The sequence below is a fragment of the Corythoichthys intestinalis genome, chromosome 16 (assembly GCF_030265065.1).
Source record: "Corythoichthys intestinalis isolate RoL2023-P3 chromosome 16, ASM3026506v1, whole genome shotgun sequence".
NCBI classification, from domain to species: Eukaryota; Metazoa; Chordata; class Actinopteri; order Syngnathiformes; family Syngnathidae; genus Corythoichthys; species Corythoichthys intestinalis.
The window spans coordinates 26,694,176-26,709,647 of record NC_080410.1 but is presented as its reverse complement, the minus strand read 5'-3'; the positions used below and the strand labels follow the sequence as shown (position 1 = coordinate 26,709,647).

General features: G+C 40.1%; 1 protein-coding gene across 1 annotated transcript in view; it reads left to right on the top strand.

The window, feature by feature from the left end:
- Nucleotides 1-15,472, top strand: part of kcnt2b (potassium sodium-activated channel subfamily T member 2b) — a 147,408-nt gene that overhangs the window by 103,402 nt on the left and 28,534 nt on the right. The window contains exons 14-18 of the mRNA XM_057817470.1: nucleotides 1,761-1,869; nucleotides 9,176-9,284; nucleotides 9,554-9,610; nucleotides 14,771-14,923; nucleotides 14,998-15,251. Of these exons, the coding sequence (XP_057673453.1) occupies nucleotides 1,761-1,869; nucleotides 9,176-9,284; nucleotides 9,554-9,610; nucleotides 14,771-14,923; nucleotides 14,998-15,251 (682 nt within the window). The remainder of the gene's footprint in view (nucleotides 1-1,760; nucleotides 1,870-9,175; nucleotides 9,285-9,553; nucleotides 9,611-14,770; nucleotides 14,924-14,997; nucleotides 15,252-15,472) is intronic.

Below are 15,472 nucleotides of genomic sequence, written 5' to 3'. Positions count from 1 at the left end.
ATTAATGCATGCGATGCACGAATCACGCATTGTCGCGCTCAATCCGTAATGGTGCCGTTTTACCCATTTAGAGAGATAAAAGGCAGCGTAAAATGAGTAGAGTATATTTTGGCTGCCTTTGAAGCCTTATTTTAATAGGCTAAAGCCTTATAATCCCTCTCCCTACGATTAGAAATATCATGGGAAGCAATGTGGGGAAACAAGGTAGCAAATGATCTTTTTCTTTACACCTTATGTTATTTCCCAATGCAGAGAAGATATATCCATTGGTAGCACTACGCACAGTCATGGGTCCACTTCCCATCATGCATTTGGGTTGGATGGCTGCAGTATCATTTACTGAAAGCTCAACAAATACACTAGATGGCAATATTTAGTCACAATATACAAAGTCACAAGTCTTTCTATCTGTGGATCCCTCTCACAGAAAGAATGTTAATAATGTAAATGCCATCTTGAGGATTTATTGTCATAATAAACAAATACAGTACTTATGTACTGTATGTTGAATGTATATATTCGTCTGAGTTTTATTCATTTTTTTCTTAATGCATTGCCAAATGTATATGATAGGGAAAAATTATCGGGAATGATTGGAATTGAATCGGGAGCAAAAAAAAAGCAATCGGATGGGGAAATATCGGGATCGGCTGATACTCAAACTAAAACGATCGGATCGGGAACAAAAAAACATGATCGGAACAACCCTAATAATAATACCTTGAATCCTCGAAGAAATCACTCCTGAGACAATCCTTCTTGTTTGTATGCGGTACAGCTTTCGTTCTTTTTCAACATGAATCCGGCGTTGGATCGCTGCATGTGTCGACCGACTGCGAATAATTGAAGCGGATTGTGGGATGGCCCCCTACTTGAAGGCGTGTCGCAGTGAAGGTCGAATCTGACCAGTCAATATCATTATGAAGTTTATGATTCAGCAACCCAACAGCAGCGGTTGCAGCAGAGAACTCTCTCTTTCCCTTTTGCTCCAATCAATGTCACACGCGCGCAGCCTTACATTACACACAAACAAGGACCCAAACTGGACTGCTCATAGCTGCCGGCAAAAATCGATTATCTAATTAGTTGGCAACTAATTTATTTATCGATTTTAATCGATTTAATCAATTAGTTGTTGCAGCATTAACTGGACGTCTATCGCCATCACTGGCAGCCAAGAAGTCAATACTTAAAATGAATAAATTCATTTTAAAATGATCATTTACCCCCGATTCCGATTCTCTCACAATGACATGGTGCCTGATTTCCGATCACATCATCGGATTGGGAACATCACTAGTATGAATAGTACAATTAGCCAGATAAAGAGCTATGAACATTTTAGAATGTTTACAATGACTAACTGGGAAGGGGCTGGAAGTTAATGACAATGTTTGAATGCTATTGACGGTGATATAGTTGCCAGCAATCATTTGCGATCATTCAGGCATCTTGCCGTGAAACAACCAAAAGTTGTTTTTCCGACAAAATGCCTCCGCTGAGTTCTGCGTAAAAAGGCAAAGCAAGATAAAATCTGGGTCTCCCATTAGAACAACACAACACAAGGTCACCTCAGGCTAGCCACAACCCCAAAATGCTGTGTGCACCATTTGATTGCTGTGCGCAGTCGGCGGTTGATGAGGATTATTACGGCAGGTCTACAATCCGATGCGGCTAATGAAAACGCTGTAGCTCCATTTCACTCCTGTGTCGCCCTCGCTCCATCAATTTCACTGTTGCTCCGTCTCCAATTTGGCCAGGATCATCAGACCATCCTGCGGGCCTGGGCGGTCAAAGACTTTGCTCCAAACTGCCCGCTATACGTGCAGATCCTCAAGCCGGAGAACAAGTTCCACGTCAAGTTTGCAGGTAGGTATAAAATAATAGAGAATTTCAACAAACTCATCTATCTTGCCAGTGAGAGTGGAAAATATTGAACAATGTCTAGAGGGCTCGAACGGAATCCGCTGATGATTGAAATGTAGAACAAGAAATCTGCCCAGACAGAATTGAAATGTAAACACAAGAGGAAGATATAAAAGAAGTGATATTGGATCTGAGTGCTACAGATGTAATAGAGAATCTTATTTCCCCATCCATGTTGCAGTCATTTCCAATTGACCGGGCTTCTACTTCATTCAGTCACGTAAGCTGTGTTTGCGTGTGAGCTGCATTATAACAAACCGACTGCTTCCACCAACAACGACCAAAAAATTCTGTTACTTTTCTTCAACTTGTCACTTAAAGACTAAGAAAAGCCGTTATTATGTTGCCAAGAATTGGTGAGGTACACATTCAGGTTTGTTGTTGTGTACTTTAATGGGATCCATTTTGTAACCAATTACAGTTCCTTGCTGTAGAATTTGAAAAGAAAAATAAGAAAAGGCCAAGTCCTGCATTTGAAGGATTTAAGAAAACATTTGTTGAAGTTTATTGGTGACTGAGGCTCATTGAGCGCTTTGTTACAGATTAATTACACAAGGCAGGCCTATGATGGCTGGCCAGTCGACAGTGAACAAATTACACAGCAAGGTTAGTGTATTGATTGGCTCACTGAAAGCATTAATCGCTTTGTTGTTTTTGCCTCTTAAGAGGAAAGACATGAGGTTGTAGGTGGAGGCAAACTGTCTTTTGTGTTTGTTCACTCGCGTTTCAACCGAGGCTCCACTTCCTGTCAGCTCAAGTGAATGAAAGCCGGTGTTCTGCCAAAATCTCTTACATCGGCGAAACGTCCTACATTATTCAGATTTAACACTCCCAAAGTACTGCCGTGCGCTCTAAACTTGTTTTGTTTAGATGCATACAGGCAGAACGTACTAAAAAATACCTTATGAAAATACTTAAATGTAGATATATCAAATAAGGACGGTTTAAATACGCTACGTGACTAATGTGGTCAACTGCTTCAAAGCTAACACAAAAAAACACAATGGTTAAAAGTAGGGTAATACATGCAAAAGTATTTTGGAGGCAATGAAAAGGTTCTAAAAAACTAAATAAAAACAAAAATAGTGAGTACTCGCCGCTTCTAACCGATGTGCGCATGCGTGCGGATGGTATTGCGGAATGGCCGAACACCTAAATGGTAAAACAGATGGACAACTGGCCCCGTCCAAATAATTCATATATGAGCCAATTAGTCGAGTAATTGCATACCTGTCAAGTTGTACGGTTTCGGTGTAATTTGTACAAGTGTGCACTGATTTTTAAATGTGTACGCCGTACGTTCAAAATCTGTATGTTTTTCGTGCATTACGTTTTTTTTTCCCTAGGTTCAGATTTTGTCACCGTTTCGGCAATGAGACAATGTGCGTTACTATGCGTTACGTTAGTTCAATGACGCAAGTAAAGTCAGAGACACAGAGAGAGGAGAGTGTTTGTTGTGACGCTGTAGCAAATGCGGTGCTAGGCTAGGTGGCTCCAATATTTCCTGACTGTAGCCGACAGCCTACAATCTACACCTAGATATCACATGCATATAGAACTACATGCGAAAAGACCGTTTCGGCGGCGTTGTTAAACAGCCGCCGTTTTAAAGCAGTAGACTTCACAGAAAGGCTCTGTTGTAGTGAAATTCCTAGCTAACCTAAGTAACTTTTTATCTAAAATACTCCTAAATCAGCAAAATCTTGACTTGAATCTATCTTTAAATGATGAAACACTTTTTAAACTTTTACACGTCGAAAGTAAACAGAAGGGAACTAATGCAAAAATGGGAGCAATTTTAACAATTATTGCTGATCACTTCTCACAATTAGGAAAAGATATGTTCCCTGACTCAAAGATTGCATCGGTAAATTCATTTTATGAATAAACCTTGTTAATTTAGAATTGGACACACTAACGAACTACCTTCAAGTCAAACTGAATTGCGAGCTGAAGTGCCGCCATCAAAAGACATGATAGAAATTGCCAAAAGTGCTACATACAATTATAACAAAAGTCACTTTTAATTTTAGTAATCTTGATGTAGCTGTAGATATTGTTCTTTGATTGCTCCAGGTTATACGTTACAATATTACCAATAAATTCATATTATTTTAAAAATTGAGTTTTATTTTTATTTCATATAGCACGCTATATAGATTAGTTGTAAGATTATTCGCCAATTTGTAAGGGCATACGTCACTATTTGTAAGATTGCCAATGGCCTCGGGTTGACAGGTATGTAATTGGGAAACTAATAGGTGATTAGTCAGACTATCAAAATAATTATTTGTGGCATTTACTTCCTTGTGTGTTTGTTTACATGAGCAACAGAGTGCACTTTAAAAAATAAAAAAAATAAAAAAGTTTTGGATTGGGAGCATTTCTTCTTTCTTCTTTTGTAATGTTGTTTGTGTTGATCAGCACACAATAGAACTTCTGGTAATTGCTGTGGAAATGCCAGACACATATTTCTACCTGCGACTTAAGCTTATTGGAGAAATTTGTGGGCTTTGGACTGTTGATAAGACAGCAGCTGAGCTGCTATTGACGGAAATAGACGTCCAATCCATTTTGACCATTTGATTACTGCTGAGCCCTCCCAGTCAAAATGGATTGGACATCTATCGCCGTCAATAGCAGCGAGCTAACGTGAAGTCACGATTCATGACTTGCCGTTAATTTATTTAGGGCTACTGGAAATAGTCTTATTGAGTCCCAAAAAAGGGGCGAATGTCGCTAATTTACTTAGGCCAAAACAGCATCAAAAGTTAGCATTAGCTTGAGCTATGTTGGGCCATAAGAGATTTTTTTAAAAAAGACTATAAAACACAAATTTCCCAGTATGAAATATGCGCAGGGCCACACTTCTTTAAATATGAAATTTGAAAATTTAAACTTTTTTATTATATTACTGGAGCCTATATTTAAAATATAACATAATTCTCATATATATTTGTATATCTACTAAAATGATAGAAATATTATTTAATTAAATTTTAAAATAATAAATAAATATACAGTATACATATAAATACAGTATATATATATATTCTAGCCAAAAGAATTGGCAACACTGAAATTGTGTCAGATAATACTCTATTTCTCTCAGAAAATGATTGCAATTACAAAAGCTTTGGTAGTAATATCTTTGTTTATTTTGTTTGCAATGAAAAAACACAAAAGAGAATGAAAAAAACAATATATGTATTATCAATTTAACCAATACCTCCAAAAATGGACCGTACAAAAGTAATGGCACCATTTGAAAAATCATGTGATGCTTCTCTAATTTGGGTAATTAACAGCCCCTGTTACTTACCTGGGGGAAATACCAGGTGTTGGCAAAAACTAAATCACACTTGCAGCCAGTTAAAGTGGATAAAAGTTGATTCAACCTCCTTCTCCTTGTGTGTACCACATTGAGCATGAAGAAAAGAAAGAAGACCAAAGAACTGTCTGAGGTCTTGAGTAGCAAAATTGTGAGGAAGCATGGGCAATCTCAAGGCTACAAGTCCGTCTCTAAAGACCTGAATGTTCCTGTGTCTACCGTGCGCAGTGTCATCAATAAGTGTAAAACCCATGGCACTGTGGTTAACCTCCCTAGATGTGGATGGAAAAGAAAAACTGACGAGAGATTTCAACGAAAGATTGTGTGGATGGTGGTGAAAGAACCTCGACTAACATCCAAACAAGTTCAAGCTGTCCTGCAGTCCGAGGGTACAACAGTGTCAACCCGTACTATCCGTCGGCGTCTGAATAAAAAAGGGACTCTATGGTAGGATACCCAGGAAGACCCCACTTTTGGCCCAGAGACATGAAAAAGCCAGACTGGAGTTTGCCAAAACTTACCTGAGAAAGCCAAAAATGTTTTGGAAGACTGTTCTCTAGTCAGATGAGACAAAAGTGGAGCTTTTGGGGAAAAGGAATCAACATAGAGTTTACAGGGAAAAAATGAGACCTTCAAAGAAAAGAACACGGTTCCCACAGTCAAACATGGCGGAGGTTCCCTGATGTTTTGGGGTTGCTTTGCTTCCCCTGGCAATGGACTGCTTGACTGTGTGCATGGCATTATAAAGTCTGAACAATACCAATCAAATTTTGCAGCATATTGTATGGCCCAGTGTGAGAAAGCTGGGTCTCCCTCAGAGGTAATGGGTCTTCCAGCAGGACAATGACCCAAAACATACTTCAAACAGCACTAGAAAATGGTTTGAAAGAAAGCACTGGAGACCAGCATTGAGTCCAGACCTGATTCCTATAGAATTCCTGTGGAGAGATCTGAAAATGGCAGTTTGGAGAAGGCACCCTTCAAATCTCAGAGACTTGGAGCAGTTAGCCAAAGAAGAATGGTCTAAAATTCCAGCAGCGCATTGTAAGAAACTCATTGATGGATACCGGAGGCAGTTTTTCGCAGTTATTTTGTCCAAAGGTTGTGCTACCAAGTATTAGGCTGAGAATGCCAATACTTTTGTACAGCCCATTTTTGGAGTTTTTTGTAAATTGCTAATCATTGAAAAAAAAAATCTTTCTCTTTTGTGTTTTTTCATCGCAAACAAAATAAAATATACTACTAAAGATATTACTACCAAAGCATTTGTAATTGCAATCATTTTCTGGGAGAAATTGAGCATTATCTGAACAAAATTGCAGGGGTGCCAATACTTTTGGCAAGCACTGTATATGTAATAATAAATAAAATTTAGAATATTTGCGTTGATTGATCTTGTACTCAACTATTTCAAACATTTTTTTTCAAAATTATTTTTTTTTTATTGCCCATTGCAAACAGTACATGATTCAAACTTATGATCAGGGTTTTCCCTAGTATTTTTTTAAACTGTGGTGGTGGTGGGCTGCATCGAAGTCGGACAGCCCCACATGTTGTGCCGCAGTGAAATTGCTTCATATCATGACTAATGAGATTTTTTTTTTAACAACATTTATTTTTTTCCAAGAGGAACCATAACAAAGATCTATTTGAAATATTTAATTAGCCAGGCTAATGAAATATTTTATCACGTGACGGTTTACAATTACGATGGAGTATTGCAGCCAAAAATAAATAAATAAATAAATAAATAAAATGACTACGAGTTTAAATTTGCTACGAGGGGGGAAAAAAGTATTATAACGTAAGGGTAATGTAGCTCTAAACCGCTACGCACTTGATGTACATTTACCTTAGCTGTGAGCTACGATGAAGCATTAGCATAAATCATTCTATGGGTAATAATTTGATGTCGATTAGGCAAGAGAAAAAATGTTGAACTATTACTCCGATAATGAATGTTGAATTAATAGTATGACAATAAAAATCGTATATTACGTGGGGCTAATGTAGCTGACTAGGCAGCTACATACCTACTTCACGTAGCGCGTTGCTGCCTCTGTTAAAATCAACAATATTAAAAGCATCTTGTTTTTCGAATCGGTTTGGCGAATAAGGAAATCCTCAATATTTTGCCTCATCTACATCAAATTATAATCAGTAGAAGGATTTATACTAATTGTGACCGCACACGAGGTAGGCCTGGCCAGGAAGGAGCTTGAGACGCCAAGGTGTCCAACCAAACAGTTCTTTATTCAGAAAAACAGCGGGTTTCCCCAAAAGAAAAAGGCCGAAATATGGCACAAGAAGTAACAAAGCAAACAATCAACTAAAATGTCTAAAAAATGGCAACTTAGGTCTGTTCTCATCAAAATACTTTCTTCCAAGTCTTTCTGTCAATCTCCTTCTGCCTCCCACTTCGCTTCATCTGGTCGTCTTTTATATTGTCCTCAAGGCCAGCTGCAATTAGGTGGTTGAAGTAGCCACACCTGGATGTGTTGTGCGGCATGCTGGGAAGTGTAGTTTTTGGGCTGGCGGCCATTTTGACTGGATTCTTCAACTCTGGAAAAGGAATGTAACGGCCCTCCCCTACCTGTCCCCGCATGATGTCACATAATGCTTTGTCGTAGCTCTCAGCTATGGTACATGTACATAAAATGCGTAGCTGATTACAGCTACATTTCCCCTACTTCATAATATGACTGTTTTTCCTCGTAGCAATAGTACGAATAACATCTCTTTTCTTTCTCTTTATTTGGCCTTAATATGCACTATTTTACCACAACAATAATAGTCCTTCTGTTAACGGACCCTCTTCCATTGACAACTTAAATCTTTTCTAAATACTTCAAAATACTCATTTGAAATTACTACCAGTGACATCAGCAACGATCAAAAGCTATGCTAGGATGCGACGATTCTGGTAAAACACACGCCAAAAAGAACCAAAACGTCATGTCGATGTCAATATTAAGGTCATTTTCACAGGTTTAAACCAGAATTACATTCATTAACTTGAACTACGTTTCTGTGGATTTTTCTGTCGACTCCACGCCAACATTGTCAGACTCATGCTTGCAACAGAACCAATGTGATTTTAAAAATAAAGCGTGCAAAGGAACAATTTGCATTTGACGTGCTGTTTCAGACTACTTCCGGCGAATAGTGCTTAAATAATGAGCTATGAATGAGCTAATAATGAGCTATTCATTGAAACGTATTGTTAAATTATACAAATTATAAATTAAAATGTATCTTTAAAAAAAAAAAAAAACATGTCATTTGCAAGGTGTGGTGGCTTTTATTTTGGTGTTGCGGTGCGCCACAGTCTTTGATGTGTAGGGGAAACCCTGTTTATGTCAAATAGGGGGCCACAAAATATTGTCCCGCGGGCCTCATTTAGCCCCCAGGCCGCCAAATTAGACCCCTGGATTAAATCAATCTCTTCTCTTTCAGTCTGGGACCACTCAGGTGAGGTCAAATCAAGGCTATTGACTCCACTCGGTCAGTATTTGAAAATGTCAAATGGTCTTCAAATACCTCAGCACATTAAATGGCGTAAGAGAAGCAAACCTGGCTGGTTTGGAACTGAAATACCTTAATAGCAACTGATTGGACTCCCATGTGTTAGCAGCGGATAAAGAGCTTTTTATTTTGACCATTCCCTGACATTTTCTGCAGAACAAGCAGACTTTGACATTTACAGTTCAGACACGGAATATCTCAGCGACCATTTAATGGATTTCAATACAATTCAAGGACTTCAGTGTATTCCTAGCAGGGAAGATATTTGTTCTTGGATGAAAAAAGGATGCTGTGCGTCGTGTGTCACTCACACACGTGCACTGACAAAGGTTGTCAGCTAACACTCGCTTGACCTTGTGGCAACTGTGTTGCCATTGTCTTTTTTGTCTGCAGATCACGTGGTGTGCGAGGAAGAGTTTAAGTACGCCATGCTGGCTTTGAACTGCGTGTGCCCTGGTACCTCCACACTCATTACTCTGTTGATCCACTCCTCCAGAGGACAGTGAGTTAACTCCCACCCAATTCCTTCCTTCAGCAGGCAGCAAGGACAATGGATCAAAAATGATGCTTACTTTTTATTAAGCCTGTCAATGTGTTAATGGCAAAATATTAGAAACTGCTCTCAGTAGACTATACAGCAGCTTTATACAACTGCAAAGTCCAATAATGCAATTATTGTACAAGATCTCGTGAGATTGTAGAAGTATGCCTGTGTTGAGACGGTCAGTTCAATTGACCATTTCTTTTCGATGAACTTCTTGCATTTTTCAGAACTGCACCCCAGGAGGCCTTTAAGCAACGTGGAGGAGCATTTCAAGCCCTTAACAGGTAAATTTGCTCCTATTCACAGTCTTTATCTGTAAATGTTATATAACAGTGATACTCAAACACTGAAGTACCACCTCACAGAGTACTTAGCTCTCCAAGTAACACAATTATGGCCAACATTAAAACTTTAAACATTAAAACCAAATGAACGTTCATGCATTCGCTCCTCCAAGTCAAAATGAACTGGATGTCTATTGCTGTCAGTTGCACTATAACATGATCATTCAGTGCCGTCTATCAATGTCAACGGCAGGCAATTAGTTAACACCTCGCATTTTGGAGGGGAAAATGATCATGTACTTTCTTCAGAATTGAGTAAAATGCCATTATCAATAGATGTAGTGGTGCCTAATGTTCTGGCCAGAATCCACATTTGATGCAGGAGCAGACTATAATGAATTGACTGACATTTACAGCAATAGACGCCAAATAAACGTAAAATCTGGATTAAAGACTTAGACCATTTTTAGGTTAACAGTGTCTTCAATATATGAATAAACAAACTAGTTGTTTGAATTGGAGACCTCTACAAGGTTGGAAAGCGTTAAGGGGCAATTGCTAAGCAGCTTGGTGATATAATATCCACCGTTTTAGCAATTATTAGAAAATGGATGAAGCTAAACATGACTGTCAGTCTCCCTTATACTGGGGCTCCATGCAAGATCTACCTCGTAGGGTCTCAATGATCCTAAGAATGGTGAGGAATCAGCCAAGAACTACACAGGTGGAGCTAGTCAATGACCTGAAAGGAGCTGGGACCACCATTTCCAAGGCTACTGTTGGTAATACACTAAGACATCATGGTTTAAATCATGCATGGCACTGAAGGTTCCCCTGCATAAATCAGAACATTGTTAAGTTTGCCAATGACCACTTGGGTGATCCAGAAGAGTCATGGGAGAAGGTCGTGTGGTCATATGAGATCAAAATGAAACTTTTTGTTCCTAATTCCACTCATAGTGTTTGGAGTAAGAAGAATGATGAGTACCATCCCAAGAACACCCTACCTACTGTGAACCATGGGGGTGGTAGCATCATGCTTTGGGCGTGTTTTTCTTCACATTGGACTGGACGACTGCCATAGACATCATTACTATTGACGTGTCACTTCGTCATTATTTGCGCGACGCCTTATCAGAGGGAGCCGAGCTTCATTTAGTAATAGCCGAAGACGGCACACACTCATGTCGGATATAAGCTTGGATTTACTTACGATTGGATTTAACTACGAAAGCTGTATCGCATAGAAAGAGGAAGGATTGCTCAGGAGTGATTTAGTTCGAAGATTCAAGGTGAATATTATATATTTCGTAGCATGCATGTGTGATTGAAGCATTTATTCGCAGGAATTTTCTTCTTTGTTTACACATGGAGGCGGCTAATTTTCATAACTGACTAGCCTCATAGTTTACTTTTAACCAAGAAACGAGACTGTTTTACGCCCATGTCTTTGAAGAATTCAGGGATTTAAGCATTTATTCACAAGAATTTTCGCCAGAAAAGCTCCTTTTATTGCCTGGCACGGCCAGACCGTTCTCCCTGTATTTTTCAAACACTGAGAGAAAAGTCTCGGAACCAGCCCATTAACGGCCTCTCGAGCAGGTACAAAATCAATCGACAAATCAGATTCGTTTATTTGCGTGACGTGTTCTTAACGAGCAACGTCACTCTTGCGCGTCGGAAGTCGTCTCCACAACAACACAGATGGTGAACAGGAGAGCCGAGAATATGTTCCAATCCACGGTAAAATCAGTTTTAAATGACCAAAAACACATCGAGACGAGTCATTGACAACAGTCTGTCTCGTGCTAGCCATGTTGAATAAACTCCGCTCTCCTCGTATGTTTACTTCCGCGCGCAAGTCCCTCGTCCTGCCCTCGTCGTTTTACTAACATCACGTCTGCCTGTCGCTGATTGGTCCACTCCGCTGTCTGTTTGCTGTGGCTTGCTCCTCCCTGGAAATTGTATCCGCTGAATGGTGGCCAGTGGTGAGTCTGGTGTACCAGGCAACTCCTTTTACGCCAGGCGGCTGCTAGCCCATTTGCTAACACAGTAGCATTGCACTTCGTCAATATACGTAAAAGAAATGCTAACTGCACGGTTTCTTTGCTTTTAACCAAGAAACAAGACTATTTACGTCCATATCTATGAAGAATACGGGGATTTAAGCATTTATTCACAAGAATTTTCGCCAGAAAAGCTCCTGTTATGTCGGGTGGCCGCTAGCCTCGTTCGCTAACATAGTAGCATTGTACTTCGTCAATATACATAAAATAAAAAGCTAACTGCGCGGTTTCTTTGCTTTTAACCAAGAATCGGGACTGTTTTACGTCCATATCTATGAAGAATTCGGGGATTTAAGCATTTATTCACAAGAATTTTTGCCAGAAAAACTCCTGTTACGCCAGGCGGCTGCTAGCCTCATTCGCTAACACTATATAGAGTATAATGATAATAAAGGGCAATTCTATTCTATAATAAGTTGTGATTGTATATGGAATTTATTAATAATCTATTTACATATTATTTAGAATTGAGTCTGCATGTTTTCCTCAAGTATTAAGTTTCTGATGTTAAATTGAGTGATTTATTAGCTGTTAAAAACTTGCAGTAAATAAAAAAAAAAAAAAGTTGCTATTTTGGTAAGAAAACTTATATGATATGTTAAATATTGCTATTGATCCTGAAAATTTGGTGGTTATCTCCGCATTTGGTGATTTTTGTGCATCTAGTGTAAAATCTGAGACTTTAAGTTGTGTTATATAAAACTTAATTATTCGGGATTTTATAAAGGAACGACTTTGAATTTTTCAATGCCGTTGCTCATGGAGACTCATATATGGCTAAGGTAGGTGCCTGTTTTGGTTTTAGGGCGGTAGCAGCTTTGGTTTTGTAAATGTTTGAATTTGAAGTTTTTGAAAATAGGCCCCCTACAAATCGGCCCCATTTCCCGTGTCATGTCAATAGGTTATGAAGTTTATGCGACTGCACTGTATTAAGGAGAAGATGACCAGAGCCATGTTTTGTGAGATTTTGTTGAATAACCTCCTTCCCTCAGTTAGAGCATTGAAAATGAATAACATGATAATGGCCCGAAGCAGACAGCCAGAATAACTAAGGAGTGGCTTCGTAAAAAGCATATCAAGGTTCTGGAGGGACCTAGCCAGTCTCCAGACCTAAACCCAATCGAAAATCTTTGGAGGGAGCTCAAACTTCGTGTTTCACAGTGACAATTTAGAAAACTGATTGATCTAGAGAAGATCTGTGTGGAGCAGTGGTGCAAAATCCCTGCTGCAGTTTGTGCAAACCTGGTGAAACGTTACAGGAAACATTTGACCTCTGTAATTGTAAACAAAGGCTACTGTACCAAATACTGACGTTGATTTTGTCAGGTGTTCAAATTCTTATTTGCAGCAATATAATACCAATAAATTGTTAAAAAAAAAATCATACACCGTGATTTCTGGATTTTTTTTATTAGGTTGTCCCTCACAGCGGTCAAGCACCTATCATGAAAATTTCAAACCCGCCCATCATTTCTAAGTGGGAGAACTTGCAAAATCGCAGGGTGTTGAAATACTTATTTTCCTCACTGTAACTTTAAAGTAGTTGAAGGAATTTGGCCCCCCGGCCAAACCGTTGGAACAGTGACAGCCGAACCAGATGGCGTTCCGCTGGCGCCGCCCCAGCAAATCCGCGCGTCCATTCCGGTGTTAAACCTTTGTACTGACTCCATTTTTTTTTAAACGGTTTAAAGAAGGGTCACCGAAAACAGGTCAACAATCTATTCGTCGACAATGGTCAAAAAACAAGGCAAAACAGACGACGAAGAGGCAATGCTGGATCCAGGTCAGCAAAACAACAGATACATCGAAATGTCCCCGAGAAGCGGCAGTTGTTATCTAAATGTTCAGTATTTTGAAAGCTGTGGTGGAGTGGGCCGGGCGGAAGGCATGCTGTCTTTGGATGATCCTTCTGTGTCAGGTTTGGGCAGTCAAGTTCATGTGTCATCTTTCATGGCTGGGTCATGGTTGCCCCGGCAACTGAGGTTGGAGTTCGGCATGCTTTGATGTCTGAGGCGCCGAGCTATCAACATGTTATCTTGGTAGGGCGAGGGTGTTCTGACCCCACCGAAGAGTCACTGACGTCTTCTCCTTACCTTATCAGGCGAGGGCTGATAAGTTGGTCCCCTTTACTGTGTCAAAGGGCATGCATGGAGTGAAGTCTGGCTAAACTATGGTTAAATGCTTTACCATAATGAATGTGTTAGACTAATGCAAGCAGTTATACAGTGTCTGCGAGAAAGGTAACTATCCCCTTCATTCCCCCTCACGAGCCCCGACGGGATCGTAAAAACATGAATGGGGCCTTAGAACTTAGCCTTAGCAAGTGGTGGAAAAATTAAGCAAATGATGAACAGATTAAACAGTGATGGACGAAATTAGCAAGTCCCCCTCAGGACACCTGTTAAAGGTTCTTTAAAACAATTTAATACCACTTGAAAGGGTTAATCCTTGGTGTTGTCTGGTCCCGTGGCTATAGGCATTAACTCACAGGGCCCGCTTCGTACAGGTGTTTTGAGAATGATTTTTTTTTTCCATGATCAATTAGACGGGCTACCGATCAAGTTAGTCCTATCGTTAGGAAAAATAAGATATACACTGAGTTAAATTTGGCCCAGTAAATAAAAATTCTTACCCTAAGAAAACATGAGAAACGCACTAAGTTAAATTTGGCCCAGTAAATAAAATTCAAGTCCCCCCTTGTCAACTTTCGTAAAGTTAAGGTCGAACACCAATGAGTTAATCAATGTTTTACCAACTGCAAAGTAGCTTTAACACTTCTTTTATATAAAGTATTTTTTTGTCGCAGGCCACCCACATTCACACTGCCCCCACAGCCTTATTTCCTGTTATCACCTCAGTGGCCCCCACATTTAAAGCCGTATACCCCTGAGAACACGGCTGTCCACTTTTTCAACTTGTACGTGGGCTTCATTGTTCTGACAGGTCCATCTTTGTCCGTGAAACGATTGAAGGATTCATTGCCCGTGTAAAATGCTCATTCTACAGCCTCTTTGAGCTGGAAGCTCTGTGTTCGACTCTTAAAAAGGTCAATCACGGTCCTCGTGGCCAATCAATCCTCTTCTTTGTCTCGCAGGGAAGGCGGCGCCTGCGCTGCCGACCAGTGGCATCGAACCTACCGCCGCTGCTCAGCCAATGAGGTGCACCACATCCGTCTGGAGGAGAGCAAATTCTTCGGGGAATACCAGGGCAAGAGTTTTACCTTTGCCTCCTTTCATGCTCACAAGAAGTAAGTGAGAAAAAAAACAGTCCAAAACCTAGCCAATTGTGTAGTTCGGCGCTTGACTGTCTCCGTGGCAACAGGTACGGAGTGTGCTTGATAGCAGTACGGAGGCTGGACACCACCAACATCCTGCTGAACCCTGGCCCGTGTCATATCATGGGGTCCTCTGACATTTGCTTTTACATCAACATCTCTAAAGACGAGAACTCCGCATTTGTCCGAGGCCAAAGGGAGCCGTCGTGGGGTAGCGTGGGTAGCAACGCCAGGGGGGTTCACCAAAGCATTTACCACGGACTCACTCGCCTGCCAGTGCACAGCATTATCGCCAGCATGGGTTAGTGAGCCAGGCTTGGCATTCACTCACTCACTTGGCTTGCATTTTTACTTTTAGTTGAAGGATATTCCATCACACAGGCCAGGGACTGGTCCCAGTTATTAGCCAAATGAAAGAGTACAGAACATGTTATGAAAAGAAGTTTGTCCCGAAGTTTTCACTCTTCTGGGAAGACTTAAGACAAGATTTTGGAGTGTTTGAATGTTTGAGTGTTTTTCTGT